This window comes from Populus euphratica, unplaced genomic scaffold, assembly GCF_000495115.2.
Source record: "Populus euphratica unplaced genomic scaffold, PopEup_1.0 scaffold3.1, whole genome shotgun sequence".
Lineage (NCBI taxonomy): Eukaryota > Viridiplantae > Streptophyta > Magnoliopsida > Malpighiales > Salicaceae > Populus > Populus euphratica.
In genome coordinates this window covers 4,847,359-4,870,251 of record NW_011499847.1, presented here as the reverse complement: position 1 = coordinate 4,870,251, position 22,893 = coordinate 4,847,359, and the positions used below count along the sequence as shown (strand labels likewise).

Genomic DNA, 22,893 nt, shown 5'->3' with positions numbered 1-22,893 from the left:
TTTTAATCACAAGGCCCATGGAAAGACTACAAGGCCCGTGGAAAGACTAGGCAGCTATACAGCCCAAAAGGGAGCATAGCTGGTGCCCTGTAGAAATAACCGAGAGCTTGGATCTCTTCGCCGGGGAATTTTTTCCGCCAAGGTTGATTTTGCATGCAAAACCATTGAAGAGGAAATAGGAAATGACAGCAACACCAGTGGCAGATACAGAGCTGGATGATGGTAATGGCACAGTTGGCAGTTATGGTGGTGACCACCTGGTTTTTTTTTATTTAAAATTATTATATCTTATGTTTTTTTTTATCATTTTGAAGTAATAATATTAAAATAATATAAAAAAATAAAATGAAAATTATTATTTTAATATATTTTTAAATAAAAAATATTTTAAAAAATAACCTGTATTAAACTCTTAAAAACCACCTGTATCTTTTCTTGGGAAAAAAATTGTTACCGTGATTCAGATCTCTAAGTTAATATTCTTGTGAATTTAACCCTCGAGTGGTAGGATGTTTGATTGATATTACTTCTGTCATATTTAGTCAAATTTAGTTTTTAAATGTTATGAATGCCAAGAAATGGTAAAAAAAATCATTAAAAAAAATATCCAAGGTTATTTTTTTATATAATAATCTTATCTGGCTGTAAATGGTGTTTTTACTACAATACCGGTGAAGATTGTTTTTTTTTTTTTTTAATGTTTTTTACCAAACCCTGATGATATTTTTATATTGTTAAGTAAAAAAATATATAAAATACAGTGGAAGGAGTGCCAATTAAAACACCACATAGTTTTTAACCTAGAAAAAAAAATAAATTCAAGTGGTGTTGGTCAGAACGGCCTATGGTTAAAGAGGAAGGTAGCTTGTCCGAATCAAATTATATCAACGAAAAAAAATTTATTTTCCACTGCCTTGATTAAATACAAGCCCAAGATTATAATACGAAGAACAAATTTTCTTTTTCACTGCCTTAACCAAACCAAGTGTACGCGCTGGTATAACCTACAAAAACATAACAAGGCGTATATTTCTTTGTTCTCAATTATTCTCTCTATATGTTTTTGATAAGCTAGTCTCCAAGCATTTAATTACATAGACACATAGGAATCATTCCGAGAATAGATGTGACTAACCCCTGTTTAGTGATTATTTGATAGGTAGTAATGTTTATTTTTTACTTAAAAATATATTAAAAAATTATTTTTGGTATTAATATATTAAAACTATTTAACAATAAAAAAATTAATTTTAATTTTTTTTAAAAAAATTGCCACAAGGATGAATTGGGCCTCTGTAGAGATTGTCAGGAACCGAACGTGATCCAGTTGAGAAAAGGGTTGGAGGCTGGAAATTAATTTAAAATTTTAAAGTTATCCCAAAACAAAACAAACAAAAGATAATTAGAAACAGGCGTGACATCCCACCCTTTTTTTTTTTTTTTTCCAGTTTCAGTTGTGCCAGTGAATAAACAACGGGCTGTGCCCGAATTTATGTGCGTTTTAACCCCCGTTTGGTATTTAAGCAGGAGGGGGTTGTTTCTTTATTAATATTTTTATATTATTTTAATATGTCAATATTATAAATAAATTTTAAAAAACAAAGAAATATTATCTTATGAGTTTTTATTTGAAAAGTAACCTGTATTAAATTAAAAAAATTTCAATTTTTTTTCAAAAATGCTGACAGGGCCTTAGTTTCCTGCTTTCTACCTCTTCACCTCCCAAACAAAACCACCGTGACCCTTCTCTCTCGCACTCAGACAAACACAGAATCATCTCTTTAAATTGAAAGTACAAAACTTATTTCCCTTTACGTTACATGCACTTAAAATCTCCTTTCTTGATTTTAACGACCCCAAAATCTAGTCCTTATCTTGTTGGTATGGTTCACTCCTGACTGCTTAAACTCGAATTAACTGCTACTCTTGAATTCCTGAAAGAACAATAAAACTATGGTTCTTTATGATTCTTTGTTGTTTTGGAGCTGTATTACTACCACGTGTTTAATTAGAACTGGGGTTACAGGTTGTGGGTTCATGTGATTCTAGTAGAAACTTTTTTTTTTTTTGGGTTTTTGTGGGGTTCTTAGGTATATGAATGTTGAGGGTTGGTGAATCGAATATTTGGAGTTTTTTTTTCCTTTTTTTATAAAAAATTTGGAGGTTTTAAATTTATCTTTTGGAAGATTTGATGGAAACACAGTTTGTTTAATTGTGATTTTGTGGCGCTGGTTTAGTAATTTTTTTGGGTGGATTTTTTTGTTTTATCTGTTTTGGTTATGAATTTTGATAAGCAGCAATAGAACTCGAGAAAAGGGCAACAAGGGGATGGTAGTTTTGAATCGAGAAAGAGAGAAAAGAATGTTCTGAGGAGTTAAGACTTTTTGATGCACCTCAATGGAGTTTGTATGTTAAGATCTGCTGCTTTTGTTTGAGATTTCAAGGGCAAAGATATTGAATTGTGACCTTTTTTTAAGAATATGATAATTGCATTGCTATTTGAGGCAGTCATTTAAGATGGTATTGGTCAGTTGATCGATGGTATTTAAGTTCCCAAGTTTGCGTATTCGAAAAATGTCGGGATTAAATTAAGATGGTATTGAGGTTGTTCTTTAGGTTTAATTACACATGCCTGCTTTCATGTTCTTGGAAGTACTGTTGCTGTATTAGTTTAATTTGTTAATGCTTCAATTAATGAATGCAGCATATAGCTGTTGGTTACTGCATTTTACATGCTCACATGAGTGTGTTTTATATATATGTATGTATGTATGTATGTATGTATGTATATATCTGTTTGCAACATTTAGGTATCTGTTTTAAATTCCAAGGAATCTCAGGATTGGAATTTCATGCCTTTATTGTCTTCTGAGCAGTATTCATTTTTAATTACACATGTTTGTGTGTCCTGTTACAGATAATGGTTTCGTGCATTGCTTTATTTGTTTTTGTATCAGTCAAGTAACAGTGTGTTTGTTTCTGAAAACACATGAGATGGCTGGAAACTTGAGTTGAAACAATGTTTTTTCCTAACAATGATTTGATTACTTCTATTGTTGTAACTTCATTTGTGGTACTTTTTGTTTACCTTTCAAAGAATCTCTTAATTATGATGTCAGTTGCCTCCATGTTACATTTTTTACCTTTTATCTAATGGTGTAGATCTTTGGTTCTCCCGTCAAGAGGTGAGTTGTTTTGTGCAAATAAGATGAATTTCCCAATAATGTAATACCAGTAAAGTGAAGCTTAGAATGTCATTGACTGATGCACCGCTGCCAATTCCACACGTGCCCTAAAGAAAGACAGCAATGTAGATAATTTCCAGAGGCATATAGGGAACCAACATAGTTAGAAGAGTCCGTCATAAACGACACATCAGAGCTCCTCAACTTATCTACTGTATCCTGCAGGCAAAACCATTGGATGATAATTATCTTGCCATTCCATGGATATCACACAGATGCTTTCCCTGCCTTTAATTTCCTACTTAGATGGGCTGTCTTCCGTGAGCATGTAGAGGCTATCTTCCGTGATCTGAATGTACGTTTGCTTGTAGCCTTTCCACGTTAATATATCAACTTAAGCAATAAAGCTCTAGGAAGAAATAGAAGGCAAAGGATGCAAAGTTTAATGATGTAGTTCATCTCAAAGGTTTAAATGAGAATGTTTTTTCATCCAAATGAACCTTGGTAGTTTTATTTTTTCAATAGGCATCATGGAATGTGGTGCTTGGCTCATTGAAACCGGAAAAACTCTATTATTAAGATATTAGCGGAAGGCTCGGCTTTTTTCCGCAATCCCTTGATTTCATCATATTTAGTTTCCTGAAAATATGCCAAAGATTGTTTCCAGAAGCAGACGATGGTTGACATAAATGGACAGCACTTATATGAGTGGGCTATTATTTTGTATTTTTTTGATTGCCTACATTGTTGGCCACAATCATAAGTTCAGTGTCTGCTGTCTTCCTTTATGCGACTAGATGTTTTTTGGCTTGCTGATATGTAGCATTAGTTCATTTGTTTGAAAAGAATTATTTTGCCTTCTTAAAATCATCGTCTTTCCATCAATGTAATTGAATTTATTTGATTGTTTCATGTGTGCTTCTGATAAATAAACATACTGTGGTTTCTGTTATTACCATATTGGAAAATCCTAACGTTTTGGTAATTTTTGCTGGTTTAGTTGTTGTCTGACGCACACTGCATCCATAAATGGCCAATAATCCTCAATTCTCTGGAATACAGGTAATTTTCTACAAAAAAATCTTTGTATGCAATTTCACTTCTTATGTGTACTCAAATCTAGCCTACTTGCTACTGGTTATTCATACAGCAACAGACCTTGAATTTCTTAATAAGACTTTTTTTATTTGAATTTTTTTTTGTGGCATAGTTGCCATGGTTTTCCAATCCCATGATTTGGACACCAAAATTGTGCTCTTAATTAACAAGTTATTTTGGAAAATAACATATGCTGTGCAATAATTCAACCTTTTCATTGCATATCAATCCATCTTGCATCTAGATAAAAAAGATAAAAGAAATGTAAGTATCCTGCTGATGGACAAAATACAAATTGAAGACAGATGATTGCAATGACAGTAATGGTTAAATTTGCATGTTTCAAAATATACATAACAGCAACCACTCTCTTGTTTGAGAAGGTGCAGTAAATGCCCATAATTTTTCTTTGTAATTATCCAGCAAGTGTACAAGAGGAGTTTTTTTTTTTTTTGGAAGGCATCTTAGGGTTGATATGTTTAATGGTCATGCCAATTTAAGGGTTTGTTTATGGTATGCATGGAGGCTTTCTTCACTTTGTTGATATGTTCTTGTAAAATTCGTGATGGAGAATGTTTGATATTTTTTTGGTCATGATTAATGCTGCCATACAAAGTGTTTTTATGTATTTATGTTTGGAAGATAGTATTCAAGAGCCACCGTGCTACTTTGTGTTTTTAGACACAGCACTTAATTTTTTTATTTGACATATCATCACATAAAATGGACCGAGTAACTTGAAAGCAACCCGCCACCTACCTAGCATCAGAATCATCGATTTGTCATGCAATAAATTCCTTGCTGCATTTATCATCAGCATGCTAAAACACCATAGAAATCTATGTTATGATGAAAAGAAGTGTAACACAATTATATGTTATGGTAGAAAATTAAATGTTAGCGATTTTGTTCTCATCTAGTGAAAATTTTCTTTTCTGAAAGGAAAAAAACAGAAGAAGAGAGTTGGTGGATATTAGATAAATGATAATTTCCTTATTCCTTACATCAATTATTCATTTTTCTTCAAGGTTCTCTATCTTTTGCTTATTGTGCTCTTTTTTGATTCAAAAGCCTCTTCAGCCTCCTCTGGTTGGTTCAATGGATCCTCCTCGAAATTTGTTTCCACCACCACCAATGCCTGTTCAAGTAATGTTTCTCACATGTTAAAATTTATAGATCACCATTCCAAATTACTTCAAATAGATCTGGAGAAATCTTTTTCTATCAATTGTTGCTGCAGTTCCGACCCATTGTTCCAGTGCAGCCACAACAATTCATTCCTGCGAGTTCTCCACACTTTCAGCCTGTTGGCCGGGGTGTCACTGTGATGAATGCGGGATTGCCTCCTCAACCCCCACAACCTCAATTTCCTCATTCAATGCAGCAGTTACCAGCTATACCTAACCGGCCAAGCCATGGTCCTCCACCACCACCACCACCACCACCACAGGCAATTCTATTGCCAAATGCTCAGCCAAACAGGCATGTCATGTCTGGATCTCCACTGCCTCCACATAGTGTTCAAACTCCAAACAACTATATGCCTAGTTTAGGTGGCTTGGGAGTGCCTCTATCTTCATCGTATAATGTAAGATATTGGGAGTTCCCCCATAGTTGATTTTTAAGAGTTTGATTGGTATCTCAATTGTTTAATTTATAGAACCTGATTTTTGCAGTTTGCACCATCTTCACATGGTCAACCACCCATAACATTTAATGCTGTATCTCAATATCAGCCTATGCCTCAAATGCATGCACCGTCTATTCCCTCTGGAGGACAGCCAGCATTACCATCCACGAACCAGAACACTGCACTTGTTTCGCCTATACAGCACAATGGTGAACAGTCTTCAATTACCACTGCCAGTGTTCTGGTTGGAAGATCCCTCTCGTATTCCTGTCTTCTTATGTTGTTTCTCTTCATTAGCTTTTCTCCTTTTCAATCTGAACATATCTTTATATGTCTTTTTTCTGGTTTCGGCATTGCATAAATTTTCAGGCAACTGGTATCCAGCCTAGGCCGACTGAAGAAGCCTTGACAGAGTGGAAAGAACATGCATCTGCTAATGGAAGGAGGTATGTATTTCGTAGTGGGGCAGGTGATTGTTGGTGCACAATACAACACTGCCAGATTAGTTTTGGTTGTGTTTATTTATTTTTTATATGTGGGCAGCGAGCACTCTACCCCAACTTCATTTGATTAAGAATCAGTTTTTGTGATAATGCATTGCTGTTATCAGTTCTTCTTAATTTTCAATTGATGTTGTATTTACATTTTTGTTTGATGTATTACTCTTTGCCTGATGTCCAGGTTTTATTACAACAAGAGGACAAAGCAATCTAGTTGGGAGAAGCCTTTCGAGTTAATGACACCAATTGAGGTGAGTTCATGTTACTGGTGCTGTTAGCCTCTTGAATTATTCACAATATGTAGCTTTATGGCTTAAAAATTTTGTGGAACTGTTTGTATATGCATACCTCCACGTTTTAGTACAATTTTGTTGGGATTTAATATGACAGTTTCTTGTTATATGGATCTTCTCCAATTGCAAGCTGATCACTTGGTACATTTTATACAAGATTGGTAAATGAAACCTGCCACGCTAGCTCGCCATTAAGGTTGGATTTTTTTCTCAAGCAGGCAACCATGTACTTTTGACTTTTTGTATCTGTTGTTTTGTTGTATAAAATCAGTAAACTGGCCTAGAAAGATACGGCCCCATGAATTGACAAATTGCTAGGGGTGTTTTAACCATTCTTACCATCACCCAGCCAATTCTTCTTTGTAATTAACTTTTCTTCTCGTGCTGCTTTTCTTCTTACATCTTCAACTTTGCCTTTTGAACTTCTTTTGCTTAACTTAATTATGTCTAACGTTTGAAAGTAAAAGGAAAGATACTACCTTAATCTTTTGTCTGGAAATGTTTTTTCAAGTAAATGTCTCTCTCTCGCACCTTGCCTGCTTGCCCAGTTTCTCTTTTTGATTGTTTGGATTATGCTTGCAAAATGACTACTTTTTGAATGCTTTTCCTGGTACTGATTGGCTATGCCTGGTACTCAGGCTATCAGTTTAGCACATGCTAGAGTGTGATGAATATCTCAACCTTTCATTTTTGTATAGCTCAGTAAATATCCTTTGCAAAAATTGTAAGTTTTGTGTTTATGATTTATTCTAAGATGCTTATTTACTATTTAATTCTCATTAAATTACCACTTACATACTCTCAAGGTACTTTTGTGATAAGTAAGGTATCGTGAAATTTGTCCCTTGTTGACATCTGTTCTCAATAGGGTTGAATGCTATATGAACTCCCTTTTGATTTCTTGTAATATTAAAAAAAATACCTTGTTATGACTCCCGTAGCTTTAAAGCTGCTGACAGGTACAAGCTGTGCTACTCTATGAGGGGTAGGATATGATGTGGGTCCTATCTGCTTGCACCACCTACTTTATAGCTTGAATGTTAGTAATTCCTGTCATTTGTGTTATTTACTGTTCGTTATGGATTTATGTGTAAAATTGTTGTTTTACTTGGTTAGTATGACCATCCACAAAACAAACATCCTTACTAGGCCTTAAATGTCTGACCAATACCCTGAGCTACATACTAGGCTTAAATGTCTGTCTGATATCCTGAGCCCCCAGAACAAATTCAGTATCACTTTGATTTCACGAAATTGAATGCTAAAGAAGGAAATCCTGATTGTTTTTTGTTGGATTACTTGCACATGGCTACTTTATACGATGAGTTTTACACTTTCTGGAGTGTTATGTTACTGTTGGTTCCCAGTTTTTTTAATTCCTTATTAGTTTTTGTGTTTATGTTCATTGTTCATAAAAAAAAAAGCATGTTGGTGAAGTTGGAAATAGCTTAGTGAAAATAATGCATTTTGTTGAAAAATGACTAATTGAAAGCGAGCTTGAAGCTTGGGTACCACTGAAAGTACTTATCCTCCATGCTGTTTCTCCCTTTGTTGGGAAATGGGAGTTGATCTCGTAATCTGTTGCAATGTCCTTGTCCAGTTAAACTATTCAATTGTTTGGAATTGATGCATAAGAAGCCACTAACTTTCAGAATTATTTTTTTGCTTTTGTTGAAAGTTGTCAATTTTTGTTGTTATATATAAGAATTGTCAAATTCTGTCATTCATGTTTTCTGACTAAATTAAAGCAAATTTAAATTTTCTCTAGGACTAAGCTGTTTTTTTTTTTAAAAAAAGTTTTCTTCAAGTTCTTCATCTATTTATCTTTGCAAAGTTGCTGTTATCAGATAATGCTTCTCTTTATTCATTGATTCATTTATTTTGCCAACATAGAGGGCAGATGCATCAACTGACTGGAAGGAATTCACAAGTCCTGATGGACGAAAGTGCGGAATTCATTCTACTTTCCCTGGAGCTATTTGTTCATTTTGTTTATTCAAAGATTCCTTTTCTCTCCCTCTTTCTAGCAAAGTGAATATATTTGTGATGTTTTGGGTGTTGTTCTGTCTATGAATCCTCTAGATATTACTACAACAAAGTTACCAAGCAGTCAAAATGGGAAATCCCAGAAGAATTGAAGGTTTCTCCTGAACTGACATATTTCCTTTTTGTTAAACATATTTTCAACTTTTTGTTAAAAAGACAAACTTGTTTATATCACCATTGTTTTAAAATGCTTGCTTCAAGTTGGCCCGTGCACAAGTAGAAAAGCCATCTATCATGGAAACACAGTTGAATGTCTCTGCTAATTCTCATGCCCCTACTTCTGTTCTTCCATCCATGGGTAAGGCACCATCTAGTGCCGATGCTTTGTCTTCTACAGCTCAAGGGGCACCATCAAGTCCAGTTCCTGTTAAACCTGTTGCTGTTGCTGGTAACTCGCAATCTCAGTTCGCTTCTGAATCATCAGCCGTACCTGTTATGTCCTCTTCCATGACGACCAATGCAGATGAAGTTCAGACAACCGAGAGTCCTGTTGCTGGTGTTCCAAAAAATGCTGAAATCAATGCTACAGCAGTTAACACAATAACTGCACCAATGTATAGTATTCTTTACCTATTTCATAAGAAACAAAAGTAGCATGTATCTTAGGTTCACTTATTTTTTTAATTTTTTAGGAGCGACAGCTTTTCTGCTCATGATAAACCTGGTTCAAAAGATGATGCTCCTGCCCAAGATAAACAGGTAGTTGTCAACATAAGGATTTCTTTCAGTCTGGAAACATACTGGACTTGCTTTGCTAGCAATTTGATGTGGTTTATCCCTTCCAGGAAGCTGAAAAAGACGTTGTCATAGATGAAAAGGTTAACAATGTTACATTGGAAGAGAAATCAGTTAATCAGGATCCCTTACTTTATGCTGATAAGCTGGTATGTATTTTACAGATTAAAGTTTCTCATAGCATGCCTATCTGGTATTGACATTTTGACTGTACATTTTTCCTTCCCCCTTTCTAGGAGGAAAAAAATGCATTTAAAGCACTTTTGGAGTCTGCAAATGTTGGGTCTGAGTGGACCTGGGACCAGGTAATTTAACACATTGTATGTGTAATTCTGTCTCCTGCATTTGGAAGTTCCTGACTTCGCTGCTGGTTATATCAGGCCATGAGAGTAATAATTAATGATAAAAGATATGGTGCATTAAAAACACTTGGAGAGCGGAAGCAAGCATTTAATGAGGTAAATATTCACAGTTGGTGTTTTCTTAAGTTTTAACCTCTCTGTTCTCTCTTGCCAAAAAAAATAAAAATCGCACTTTGTAGAATTTCCTGTGTATTCAAAATGTCATTTATCATGACACTAACTTTTTGTTTCAGTTCTTGGGTCAGAAGAGAAAACAGGAAGCCGAGGAAAGGAGGGTTAAACAGAAAAAAGCACGGGAAGAATTCAAGAAAATGCTAGAAGTAAGTTTATTGAGTTTCATTCTTCTGTTCTGTGTATGAAGATATGAGTGCGCGTGTGATTTTTCTGTAAGAGTCTGGTTTTCCTTTTGGTTCTAACATGAAATCCTTTCAGGGGTCCAAAGAGCTGACAGCATCCATGAGATGGAGGTTTGTATTTCTGATGTAATTTTTCATTGCAATTCATTTCCTCTTGTTCCTTGTAAAATGGCTGTTTTCTTAATAATTTCTTTTTTGTACTTGAATGCTCAAAATATTGTTCAGTAAAGTAGCGACTCTGTTTGAAAATGATGAGCGGTTTAAAGCTGTTGAACGGGAAAGAGACCGTAGAGATCTGATTGAAACCTACTTGCAGGAAATTGAAGAAAAGGTATACTTTGCTAGCTCCATTGCTTTATCATCTATTCTTAACATGCATCCAGATAATTTAGCTTGTGTGTTTTAATGTATTTTTGTTTATTTTATGAAGTCTAATAACTGATGGTAGCAATATATGAAGTTGTTATTTGAAATCTTAAATTGGGATTTTTACTAGGAACGAGCAAAGGCACATGAGGAGCGCAAGAGGAACATCATGGAATACAGGCAGTTTTTGGAATCGTGTGAATTTATAAAGGCAATCTTTTGGCAAAGCTGATACATTTTCAGGTTTCCTTAAGCAGTGCAACTTACCACTTACCTATCATTTTCCCTCTGTAGGCAAGCACCCAGTGGCGAAAAGTACAGGATCGGTTAGAAGCTGATGAAAGATGTTCACGCCTTGAAAAAATTTATCGCTTAGAAATTTTTCAGGTAATCATCTTGATTTAGCTAGTAACATTTGTACAAGTATTTGGATCTAATTTCACAATGATGTCTCAGGATTATTTACATGATTTGGTGAAGGAAGAAGAGGAGCAAAGGAAGATACAGAAGGTGACCTTATTAGTTAGCCTTTGTGAAACGAATGTATTTTGTTTTGTTTTAAACTATGTTCTTATTCCATTGTTGATGAAAATAGGAAGAACAAAGAAAGGCAGAGCGTAAAAATCGTGACGAGTTCCGCAAGCTGCTTGAAGAACATGTTGCTTCAGGCACTCTTACAGCCAAAACTAACTGGCGAGATTATCACCTAAAGGTTAATAAAACCATCTTGGTTTTGTTTTGATAAGCATCTTTGTGCGTGTGTGTCCGTCTCACAAGCAACTTTGATTTTGTGACTGAGCATTGTTAATTGGTTTCTGTTAAGAAGAGCTGTTGTCTCATATTATGGAATGCATTTTCTCATAGATTCTTACTTTAATTTGTTATTCAGGTTAAAGATTTGCCTGCATATGTGGCTGTCGCTTCAAATGCCTCAGGTTCAACTCCAAAAGATTTGTTTGAAGATGTCTCTGAGGAGCTACAGAAACAAGTAATTATACTGCGTTTAGTTTCATGATAATTGACATTTTCATCAAGAAAAGCATGTGGAGTTGAGAAAAATAGGCTATTATGAACTTTAGAGTTTGTAGGGACATGTTTTATTCTTGATGTTTCAGCATTTTCTTTTTATACCCGCTATATTAGTTTTTCAGTTTTTTACCCTTTATACAAGCTGTGACAAACTTGTGGCATTTAATTACACCTTCAAAATTCTGAGCAGCATTTGCCTGCAAACTCTAGTCATTGCAATAGTAGTTAATTAGTTTAAATAGCCAATTATTTTTTTGATATTAATTAAAGATGGTATATTGAAATATTTTTCCTTTGATGAAGTTGGGCCCAAAGAATTTGGGCTTAAATGCAAGACACAAACAGAAACTTCTCTGCAGTGAAAATCCAGATTGTCTAGATACCTGTTCTTCATGATTAATAATTTGTTTATGGGAATGTTACAGATTGATTTAATTTTCTTAACATTTGTTGGTTTGAAAGTGTGCTTTCTTTGACCTGATATTCTGGCACTTACACATTTGCAATGTGTCTGCTTGTTTTTACAGTATCATGAGGACAAAACTCGGATAAAGGATGTTGTAAAGTTGAAAAAGGTATAATCTGAAAAATGTTTTCTTTTCACGTATCCTGTTCTCTTAGATGTCTAATATGCTTGAACTTGCAGGTTACTTTGGCATCAAACTGGACACTTCAGGATATGAAGGTTGCTATTATCGAGGATGTTAACTCTCCACCTATATCAGATGTGAACCTAAAGGTGTTGTAAACTCTAATTTTAGTTGATTCTTCCTTCTTTAAATTGTCAAGTTCTTCATTCTTAAGGTTAATTGGCGATCTTGTCTTTACAATGTCATTTTCTCCACATTTCATTGGGTTACATGTTCCTTTTGAGTTTTTTCTATTATGTGTAGTTGGAATTCTTGGCATCTGATTGAAAAGATTAAAGAGAAAAAAAAAAAAATTGATTGTAATTGGAATTTTCTCTGGGTTGCATGATCACATTGCACTAGAATATACTCACCGTTGCTTGGCAATTGTTTGAAAATGATCTCTTGGACCAACAATAAGTGTCCTTTCCTAAAAAATGTTAACTTGATTGTGGATAACCTAATTCAAATCTTGGAAGCCTGAGCTTGCACATAAATAGCCCGAAAGCTAGCACTGCCCTAATTTGAAGGCAAATGGTATCTAGAATTGGAAATAGGCAACTATACTATTGTATACATGGTTTTATTTTCAAAGGATTTTATTTCCCTTGATTGCATTTTTTTTTTTGAAACATATATGCCACAGTGATCTGATGTGGTGCTTTACCTCTCTGCAGATGGTATTTGATGAGTTGCTGGAAAGAGCAAGGGAAAAGGAGGAGAAAGAAGCCAAGAAGCGTAAACGTCTTGCGGATGATTTTCTCAATCTACTACAGTCTATCAAGGTATAATGTCCTTTTATTGGATGGATAATTAAGGGCATTTTCTTCCAATCATCCATCTGAGTCTCTGCTTTGTTGCAGGATATAACTGCATCTTCAAAGTGGGAGAGCTTCAAGGAAATCTTTGAAGGAAGCCAAGAGTACAGGTATTACTTGCCAATATTTGAAACTGTGTTTATTAATGGATCTATGATATATGCATCTGCAAACAGTTTTGGACACTTCCAAACATGTCAAGATCTCTTTTTTATATGAAAATGCAATTTTCTTTCTTTTCTTTTTTTTTTTTGGTATTTGCTTGAAGGACATGCAGTTTTCTTTCCTCTTCAAATTAATTGTGTTTTACGAGTCACAAATTGATTTCCATGCTAAATGCTATATTTTATCATTTGTCCTGTAATTGTTTTATTTGTGGAACTTTCATTAATAACCATATCCGTTATCTGAGCTGTACTTCATTTGTAATATCATTTTGCTTGATGTTTTGTTGTAGTTCCATTGGTGAAGAAGCCTTCTGCAGGGAGATGTTTGAGGAATATATATCCCAACTGAAAGAACAGCAGAAGGAGAATGAGCGGAAACGAAAGGAGGAAAAGGTATGAACTGGTTTCGTGTGAATTTAAACAACGTTCAAAACTCAAAACCATGGTGCTGTCTGTTATTTTTGAAATAATATTTGAACCATGACTATTACATATGTGAGCTGTGGTCACTTCCCATCTGGTACTTGCAAAACAAATAAACTTGGATAGTTAAACTTAAATTTCTGGTTTTGATATTCTGCAGGCAAAAAAGGAAAAAGAGAGAGATGAAAGAGATAGGAGGAAAGCTAAGCATAGAAGCGAAAAGGAGAGGGGACATGAAAGAGACAAGGAGCACACAAGGAAGGAAGAAGCTGATGTTGAAATCTCTGATACAACAGAAACTCAAGTTTGTAGTGATAAGAAAAGATCTGGGAGTGACAATAGCAGCAGGAAACAGAGGAAGAGGCATCAAAATGCTGTGGATGATCTGGATGAAAGTGAGAAGGATCGGTCCAAGAGCTCCCATAGACATGGCAGCAATGACCACAAAAAATCAAGAAGGGTATGCAATTTTTTCATTCTCATGCATGTAATACTTGGCTTCACGTGAAATACAGCATTAATGGAACATGCTTTCCTTTGTTTTTGGCCCATCGGTGCAGCATGGTTCCACCCCTGAGTCAGACAGTGAAAGCAGGCACAAGAGACTGAAGAAAGACCACCGTAATGGTTCTCGTAGAGCTGGTGATAATGAGGATCTCGAAGATGGGGAATTTGGTGAGGATAGGGAAACTCGGTAGTTATCTCTTCCTACAAATTGTTTATTTTTTCCAAATTTTCTTCAATATTTTATCTGTATTACAACATGAACTGTTTTCTAAAGCATTGCCTTAATAGAATAGAGTTTAAGTAGTATTTCTTACATCTTTCTGTAATCTGTATGTGCATTGGTTTTTCGTTTAATCAGCCACACATCCATGGATAATATTTTGAGAGAAGTCACATTGCAAGGGCACTGTTATAACATTGCAAAACAAAATCAAGAAAATGAAAAATCTAAAATATACCTAAGAATTCAATATTAAATTATGAACTAGAGTTAATAGCCAAAGTGGAATTTGTTTGATATTGCAGGTAGTCCAATCACTTTTGACCTGTGAGATTACTGTTCCTGTCTTTGGTTGGATGATAGGCTGGTTTACTAGTCTCTGTTTATTTGTGCGGCCTCGTCAAATACACATTGGCCAACTTGTACCAATAACTTTATGATGCCAGTGGTTGCTGCGGTGAACTGGTACTTTTCTGCTTTTATATGAATGAGATACTGTATTGTATCATGCTGTAAGAACTACGATTCCTGCTTTCAAACTCGTTCTCCTTCAGCCATAGGTAAAATAGAGGTGATTGTGGTAAATAAATGATGAATTGAAAGGAGAAAAGAAGTTTATGGAAATTGGAGAATTATCCATAAGAAGCTAACAATGAAACCAGCTCTAATGGTGCCACAGTGGGCATATTTTTACATGGAAATTGTGATGTTGCAGTCTGGCTGATAATCCAAAAAGTTGACCCTTTGAATAACACGCCCATCAATAGAAAGTGATGAATTTCCATGAATCTTTATGATCTGTGTATTGTTTCTATCATTAGTGCTTGCTCATCGTTCATGGATCATGATATTTTGTGCTTTATCTGGCTGCCTGGTTCTGCATGCTCGATATATAAACTACTTGTTTTTGTAGCTCAAGTACTTTCACGTTGTTTTCCACTCTACATTGCTTGTCAATCATGCCGGTATTGCTTTATTTTCTTAATGGTCACCGTACTCTTAAAAGTCCGCGTTAACACAAATGAGGAAGAATATATAAAAGTTTTCCATTTGTTATTGATGTTGTGAAACCTAATTTAAAGTTTATGATGCCATAGGACCTCCTGAGGCTCTGCCTGTTGAGCAAGCCAACACTGATTTCCTCGTAATTTTTTACAGGAGGTTCTGTTGCTATTTTTTGGTCTCTGTTTTGCCAAGTAATTAACACGATTGTTTACTGCAAAAATAAATCAAGCACTTCCTGAATTATTTCATTCAATATCGCGTCTCCTATCTCAGTCCCTATCCTCTGCTGCAAATAACAGCCATATTCTACTGTGCTAGATACATTAATATTTATTTGTTCGGTTGCTTCTTGTTTTCCCCATGAGCAAATTTGCTCGCAGATGATTTTCCCAAGCTCTTGTAGACCTATGAATTCTTGAGCTTGCTGCTTTCTTCTGTGCATCCTTCCATGTACTTCCATGGCTTCGTTTACATGATCATGAAGTAGCTGCATGTTTTGCCGCAAGATCCTATTGTTTTTCAGGTGCTGAGAAAAAGCAGGCCCAACAACCTCCCGTAACTCTGCGAAACCAGCAAGGCTATGCTTTTCAATCAATGATTTAATTAGTAAGTCGCAAAAGAAAGCTGAGAGGATGTTGTCTTCCTCTGTATTTCTACTCAAAACGGTGCTTGAAGCTGATGCACCTTTTCCTTCTTGTTTTAGCAGGAAGCGACACACTGTTCATTGTAAGAATGGGTCACTACTAATCTAAAATTATAAATCAAGAAAGTTGCCATGTTATTCATAAATGAAATAAATGATACTTTGTACCTTTGTCTGTTGATGGTAGTTCATTTAGCACTGACACTGGGCTGAGTTGCTCATTCTCTTCCTTGCTTTCCCACTGAAAATTTGTATCTGCAGCAGCCTGCTTAACTTTTGTCAGTAAATCTTTATGAAACAAGAAACATCAAGTAAAATTCTCTCGTGACCACATTATATGAAGGGAATAAAGTTCAGATAATGTTTTCTTGATAATATCTTTATATGCACCTTTTGTTTCAAACTGCTATGTGTCAAGGGTTGAGAAGTTTTTGGACGAAGAGAGGCATGATTTTCATGAAAATGCGAATCTTTAACATTGCATCTGAAAGATTCACGAACTGCAACTGCACCGCTCCCTGTAGGAGGCCACTCTGTTTCTCCAAACTGCTGGGGCTTTTCAATTGTTTTCGAAACACGTTCATGTATCTGAGCTTTATGGCAGCTTGAAACTGGCTGGTTTTGACCAGTGCGAGTGAACTTAAGCAACAACAATTTCAGGATCTTCCTAGTCTGCTCAATCCTTATTTTGTTCAAATCATAACTGCGTGGTCTCTTTTGCTTCTTGTTCAACATGATCTTTCGTTCTGAAAGGTAAGCGTCAAGCACAAAAGGCTTCTGTTGCTCTTGGAGATACTCCCATAGCTGTTTTGATGAAGAAGAAGCCATTCAAGTCCTGCAAGCTTGTGTGTTTTGATGTTGCAAGTGTGATCAGAGAGAAGGGGTGATGAGGTATGAAGGGCAGCAGGCGTATTTGTAGTTGGAACTGACACTGAGCATGTATGTTACATTGAAAGATAAAAAATATGAAAAAAAACGATTAAAGGGTGTAGATTTAAATATTTGGAACACAGAATTTTGACATCTTTCTTCTTTATCATGTTCTATTGTCTGGAAATTTTGGCGTCATCAGTCAATTACAAGACTGCCTAGTTTTAACTTTTAGCTGTCCGCAAGCTGTGGCTAGATTGCGTGGGACTATAATATGATACGCCTGCACGATGATATCTAAACTTCTGTATGGTCTCCTCAAGTTCTGTCCTATATAGAGAAACATCCATAACAACACTTGATGAATCAGAGGCAAATTGGATGGTGTACATGTTGCATGGTGGCATTTTGGCTTACATTCAGGCAAAGTTCAACTTCTCTTTGTATTTGTCTATGTATGCAAATAATTCTTTAGATAATTTAATATTATCACACCAGCCTTCATTTAAACCCCAAATTACTCTTACATGTCCCGTCTTTTCCTGACTAAAAACTGTTTAAAAGTTGCTTTTGATAAAACAAAGTGTTTTACTTCAAATTAATTTTTAAAAAAACAACAGTATATATTCCACATCTTCGTACGAAAGACAATTGACCACCTGATGTTCAAGTTTTTTGTCGACCATAAATTCATCATGTGGGTAGGGCCCTTAATGGGCATTTTAGTACCTCTAAGCAAGAAGGTCTGGAGTCTGGACAACCAGGGAAATGATTGTCTCATGTCATGCATAGTTTTTTTCGTTTTTTGAGAAGGAAGTCAAGCAAAACTGCAAAAGTTCTATCTTATTCAAAACTCACTTCTCATTTCACGCTTGTATAAGATTATTTGTTGTTCCATTCATACAACATCTCAGTTATACTCTCGTGTTACATAAAAATAAGTTGTATTTAATGAAGAATAAATATTTGTTTTAATATTTGATGAAATATAGTGGGTCCTCACAAAAAAATTTATACATCTAAAAGGTTAAAAAACAATTAAAATCTAAGATGTTAAACGTAATTGAGTTATGGAGGCTAAACTCTTCTTACAGGCTAGACTAAGGGAAGGTGGGTTCTTCTCTTGACCAAGTTCAAAGGAGGATGGATTCGTCCCTGAAGCTTGTCCATGGAAAGAAAGTCATTTGAGGGAGGATGAGTCATTTTTTTGGTTGAGCTAAAGAGAAGATGGTCCTCAAGAGTTTTTATACATGTTAAATTTAAACTTATAAGAAAAAAACACACATATTTAACTCGGGGACAAAGTTGAGCCTAAAGAAAAAACAAACGAGAGAGAGAGAAGAAAAGAAGAGAAAACAACTCAAAACAAAAAATGCCCGGATGGACAGAAGGTTTTCGCCAGGCCTGAAATCTGCTATTTTGTTCAATGCATTAGGCAATCCAACTGGACGTCTTAAGCCTGTGTCCAAGACAACATCCATGCATCTATGAATAGCCCAGTAGAAAGTCAGCAGAAGAACTGCAATAATGATGAGATAAAGAGCGACGGCTATGGGTATTCATGAGTTTTGCTATATCCACGTCCATACCTGAATCTGAATTTAAAATTATTATTTATACTCAATCGAAAATCTTAATTTGCTGCTGTTGCTGTTGGAGCTACTGTAGCTGCTGCGCTGTTGGAGATGCTTCTGCAGCGCTGCTATGCCAATGAGAAATGTCGGGTTCTACTCATCCGAACTACAAGAAAGGTGACTTTAAGGTATAATCATAAATTATATAAATAAACTTCACTGACTTAGCACTACCCTGTCCAAAACTCAACTTTTATATTTGAATGTTACTCAATAATCTGAATTTGATTTTGTCATAAAAAAATAAAAATTCAACTTGTATCAGATAGGCTGAGAACAATCAGTTTCGGGTTAAATTGACATCCTCGAAAATAATGCTTTAAGGATTTAAAAAAAAGAAAGAAAAAGAAAAAAGGTGGCAAATTAGTCAAACGTATGTATAAAAGAGGTCAAAATGCTCTCCTTGGTGGCCGCCGAAGGCCATACATGCTTTGATTGTAGCTTTCAGTGGTTGGTGGATGATAAAGGAAGATTTTTTGTCAAACCTGTCATAGCATCATTGAAGGCTCTAGTGGGAAGAAAACGTGGCTCCAAGAAATTATCCTCGAGTCCCTCAGTAAAAGAAAAAAGAAGAAGAAAGAAAAGCACCATCCTTAATATATTGAAACTTTAGATGGTGATTCTAGCCACGAATCAAAACTTAAAAGGCGTCAGCTCCAGCAATTGCAAATTTGCAACTTGCCATAAGACCACTTTTGAATCTTATTGCTAGTGGGCCTGAATTAAATATGTCTATTGATCGTAACACCAAGCTTTGGTGACAGTGAAATAAAGGGTGAGTAAAAAAAGGTGTCTTATGTCTGTCTTTAATGGTTTAACATAGCAGGATTTGATGCATAATTAGCGTTTTGTTCCTTAAAAGTCAATTTTACCTCAAGCATTTTCAGCAGTTTCTTCTGCAGTAATTCGCTAAAGAAAGCCAATAACACTCCTGAAGTTAAAGCTAGCAAGCAATGGCCTGGCCTTACACGAGAAGGCTGTCTTCGATATTGTAATGGTCTTTTATTTGGTCATTCTGAACTTTTGGCCTCCACTTGGTCAGAACTGTTGGTTAATTTGTAGCTAAAATTAACAGTGCTTCTAACGTCAGATCACAAAATGGAGAAGGACCTAAATGAAAAGAAGAAAGAGACGGCCTTATGGTCCAACCTATTCATCTTTTCTGGTCTACCAGAATTTGAGTCTTAGAATCAACTCTGGGGCTATCCCACTTTGAGTTATTGTAAATGACAACTTGCCAGCAAAAATTTAGTGCTCGTTAGTCGTATATATAGTCCTAGATTAGGTCCAATTTTTGTCATGGAGTAACCTTCCCTCTCATGTCTTTTTTTTTTATCAAGATTTTCATGACTTGGTATTCATGGCCGGCCTGCGTTTTAAAATGTTTAGATTTTGGAATTAGTGATATTGTGATGTGACATGAATTATAATCCTTCTTGGAATTTTTATAATTAGGTTTGAATGTCATTGAAACTTTATAGGATCAAGATCATGACTGGTGCTCTATCAAAACTAGGATTTATTCCTTACAAATATGACTTACTTTTCTAGCGCGTGTCGTGAGGATTTTAACTATGGTGAGATTCTCTTCTTCTTTTGTGGATACAAGTTTAGTTGGATCATATAAAATCCCTGTATCGTATGGTTCTGCTTTACGGATATTTATCAGAAGAGAGTGCACGATACAAACCCCAAGAACCCTTGGAAGGAACGAAAAGCTAAACGACCAGTCTTGTGAACACCTCCCCTCCCCAGCTGCATTTGCGACTGCAAATTGACATGAGCACAGACAGTTGTTCTCTGTGTAAAAATCTCGTGAATGAATAAGATGGTATCTGTCGAGCTGACCAAATTAAAGAAGCTTCTTTCATTACCATATTCATGTTTTTCCCTCCCAACTTTCAGCAACCCAACCCCAACAAGAAAACATTTATTAACTCGAGAAAAACAGAATGGTCCTCTCTCTGTTCCCTTTCATTGCTTGCAGCTGCTCTTGAATCTTAATAATGGTGATGGAATTATTAGTGGGAATTTTCATCATTCAGAAGCCTAGAACACAACCATGCTTCTGACCCACCAACGCAAATACATTTGGACGGCCGAATGAGCATTCCAAATTCATCATAACATTTGCACTATGAGTCTGTTCCTTCAATTTGATGCACCTCATCATGAGTCTCTTGTAATAAAGTTTTTTGGGTACATATCAATATTGGCAGTATTGCTTGCTTTGCTAATACAATCTCATAAATACCATGGTATATTAAATTTGTCAAAACTGTTGGAATTAAAGCAGTTTTTTTATCTATGGTGTAAATTTAGCGACTTTGTCTTGGAATAAATTTTTCATGTTAAAAAATATTTTTAAATTATTTGATTAATATATTAATATTAAAAATAATTTTTTATTATATTTTAAAATAACAATATTTTAAAAAATAATATCCATTGTAATTCTAAACACAATATAAATAATAAAAAAAGGATTGCCAGCTCTTGCTTCTTCTTCTTCTTTTTTCCTGGGGGGTTTTCGTGCCTTAAAATCTTGATAGTACCTTGGTTTGACCGAAAGCGTTGCCGTTTTTCTCTACACCTGAATACTGATAAGTACGGCTGGTGTTTGGTCACAAAGCAGTTTAGTTACCATTCACAAAGCCAACGTAAATTCCAGGTAGCTTCCTCAAGGGTCAAACGTTTTAATGAGGTTTATCTGACGACTAAATTATCTGTTATCTAATCTGCATTTTAGTGAATTATATTATTAAAATTTTAGATTTTAGCTTTATTAATTTTTTTCTAATTAGTTGTTTTTCAATTATTTACCAATATGAATATTTAAGGTATTTAAACTGATCCTGTCATGTTTTATCAGATTTTAACTAAATAAAACTACATATTCTTACAATTTTAGTTTTGTTTACATCTGATCTTAAGATTTAAATGTGTGTTAACCTCAAACTCACAGCTTTCTTTACATTAACAAGGTTACGAACCCCTCTTTTATCTAGTCAAAGTAAGGTTTAATTTTATAATGATTAAATGTATTTAATTATAAATATAACTCATATTTTTTTATTTATATTTCTAATAGAAAGGATAGATTTGAAATTAGATTAAAAATCATAATTCAACAAAGAAAAAATGAGGCCAACCATTATAAAACTTAACAGTTGCCTCCTTCACACCCCAATTCCCTCGCAAACCCTCTCATTCTCTGCCGTTCTTCTTAAAAAATATTTTCCAAACAAATATTTATCATGGTTCTAGAACTTAAAAAGTCTTGATTTCCAGAATTTATAATCTTGTCAAAAAAAAAAATTATTTTTTCTGCAAGGAAACTACGTGCAAGTCTGGCCATGGTTCTAGAACTCATTTACTTTTCAACGATGATGCTGATCACCAAATCATCTAACTCATATCCGTACATTCTTCTCTAATTGGTTTTTTATCCCCTTGAAATCAGTTGGGAAATAACTAATTTATCTTCAAAAAACATAATTCCATATTTGCCCTTCCATGACGTCTATAAATTATCCCTAAAATATCTCCTCTCCATATTTCATGCTCCTTTGAGTTTTATAGAAAGCAAGAAATCAAAGGAGAAGCAGAGGAATGGCTTACAGGATCAGCACCGTTTGCATCATGGCCATTCTTTTCTTTTCCTTCACTTTGACCTCTGCTGCCCGGCCGGAGCCAGCCTTCGCTGATGTAACTCCGATGGAGACTCTATACGGGGTATACATGTTAGTTTTTCATCAACTTGCTTGTGGTTTGTTCGCTTTTTCTTAATCCTTTTTGTTCTTGATTTATTGAAGGATAATGCCGAAGCAGAGACTGTAGAGGTGGAGAAGAGTTGTGAAGGAGTTGGAGAAGACGAGTGTTTGACGAGAAGAACACTTGCAGCTCAAATTGATTATATATACACTCAGAAACACAAGCCATGAAATCTTACGTTTTCTTGGTTAGTATTGCATCTATAAATGGGAGGCTTCCCTGTATCATTTCCCCAAATCTCTCCTAGTCAATATTGTATATTTACTTGGTTTGAATGTTGTATTAATAAAAACGGACGCAGATGTTGTAGTGGGTTGTTAATTTACTTCTGGCTTCTTGAGTTTCCATTGAACGTTGTTCAGTCTTGCTACTTCTTGCAGGGCAAGACCAAACCAATTGCTCTGTGCACACAACAGAGCTGATTACCAGTCAATACTGGTCTAATTTCTGGAATTTTTGTTTCTGGCTGGTGCCTGAATTTTGTGATCAACTAGTTTTGTTATGTTAATCACGACTGCTGCTTGATTACAAATTTACAACATGGGTTGAATCCATCAATGGAGATTAAGAGACAAGTAATCTAGCAATCAGAAGGTACATGTT

At 35.2% G+C, this 22,893-nt stretch overlaps 2 protein-coding genes and 2 long non-coding RNA genes across 10 annotated transcripts; 2 read left to right on the top strand and 2 right to left on the bottom strand.

Annotated features, from left to right (window-relative positions):
- Positions 1-1,655: 1,655 nt before the first annotated feature.
- On the top strand, positions 1,656-16,167 carry LOC105109322 (pre-mRNA-processing protein 40A-like). 7 transcript variants are annotated; one of them, XR_839231.1, is made up of 33 exons: positions 1,656-1,881; positions 3,163-3,310; positions 3,411-3,540; positions 4,186-4,247; positions 5,355-5,429; positions 5,524-5,871; positions 5,960-6,157; positions 6,283-6,359; positions 6,595-6,664; positions 8,600-8,652; positions 8,789-8,846; positions 8,954-9,306; positions 9,385-9,451; positions 9,538-9,636; positions 9,724-9,792; positions 9,868-9,945; positions 10,083-10,169; positions 10,282-10,316; positions 10,431-10,536; positions 10,702-10,782; positions 10,866-10,958; positions 11,028-11,081; positions 11,167-11,283; positions 11,461-11,559; positions 12,128-12,175; positions 12,247-12,339; positions 12,907-13,014; positions 13,093-13,157; positions 13,505-13,607; positions 13,798-14,097; positions 14,198-14,312; positions 14,670-14,829; positions 15,893-15,971. XR_839231.1 is itself a non-coding variant. In XM_011004001.1 (33 exons), the coding sequence occupies exons 4-32, from the start codon at positions 4,215-4,217 to the stop codon at positions 15,970-15,972; spliced, it is 3,162 nt and encodes a 1,053-aa protein (XP_011002303.1). In that variant the 5' UTR covers positions 1,656-1,881; positions 3,163-3,310; positions 3,411-3,540; positions 4,186-4,214; the 3' UTR covers positions 15,973-15,975; positions 16,076-16,167. The 7 variants fall into 7 exon arrangements, 6 of the variants coding, with proteins under 6 accessions (XP_011002303.1, XP_011002294.1, XP_011002329.1 ...); XM_011004001.1 differs by lacking the exon at positions 14,670-14,829 and adding an exon at positions 16,076-16,167 and having other exon boundaries at positions 15,893-15,975; XM_011003992.1 differs by lacking the exon at positions 14,670-14,829 and having other exon boundaries at positions 15,893-16,162.
- On the bottom strand, positions 2,070-3,169 carry LOC105109320 (uncharacterized). Its single transcript, XR_839224.1, has 2 exons — positions 2,792-3,169; positions 2,070-2,761 (listed from the first exon to the last, which is right to left on the bottom strand). It is a non-coding gene; the product is annotated as an uncharacterized LOC105109320 (long non-coding RNA).
- Positions 15,577-17,121, bottom strand: LOC105109350 (uncharacterized). Its single transcript, XR_839239.1, has 2 exons — positions 16,181-17,121; positions 15,577-16,086 (listed from the first exon to the last, which is right to left on the bottom strand). It is a non-coding gene; the product is annotated as an uncharacterized LOC105109350 (long non-coding RNA).
- Positions 17,122-22,066: 4,945 nt separating this feature from the next.
- On the top strand, positions 22,067-22,615 carry LOC105109315 (phytosulfokines-like). The gene is made up of 2 exons (XM_011003972.1): positions 22,067-22,251; positions 22,332-22,615. The coding sequence occupies exons 1-2, from the start codon at positions 22,129-22,131 to the stop codon at positions 22,458-22,460; spliced, it is 252 nt and encodes an 83-aa protein (XP_011002274.1). The 5' UTR covers positions 22,067-22,128; the 3' UTR covers positions 22,461-22,615.
- Positions 22,616-22,893: the final 278 nt, after the last annotated feature.

Bases quoted from the DNA above. Each gene is read 5' to 3' on its own strand.
- LOC105109322 (XM_011004001.1), top strand. From the start codon at position 4,215: ATGGCCAATAATCCTCAATTCTCTGGAATACAG. The intron at 8,653-8,788 runs GTGCGGAATTCA...TGAATCCTCTAG, and splicing joins ACAAGTCCTGATGGACGAAA to ATATTACTACAACAAAGTTA. The intron at 11,284-11,460 runs GTTAATAAAACC...TTTGTTATTCAG, and splicing joins GGCGAGATTATCACCTAAAG to GTTAAAGATTTGCCTGCATA.
- LOC105109315 (XM_011003972.1), top strand. From the start codon at position 22,129: ATGGCTTACAGGATCAGCACCGTTTGCATCATGGCCATTCTTTTCTTT. The intron at 22,252-22,331 runs GTATACATGTTA...GATTTATTGAAG, and splicing joins CGATGGAGACTCTATACGGG to GATAATGCCGAAGCAGAGAC.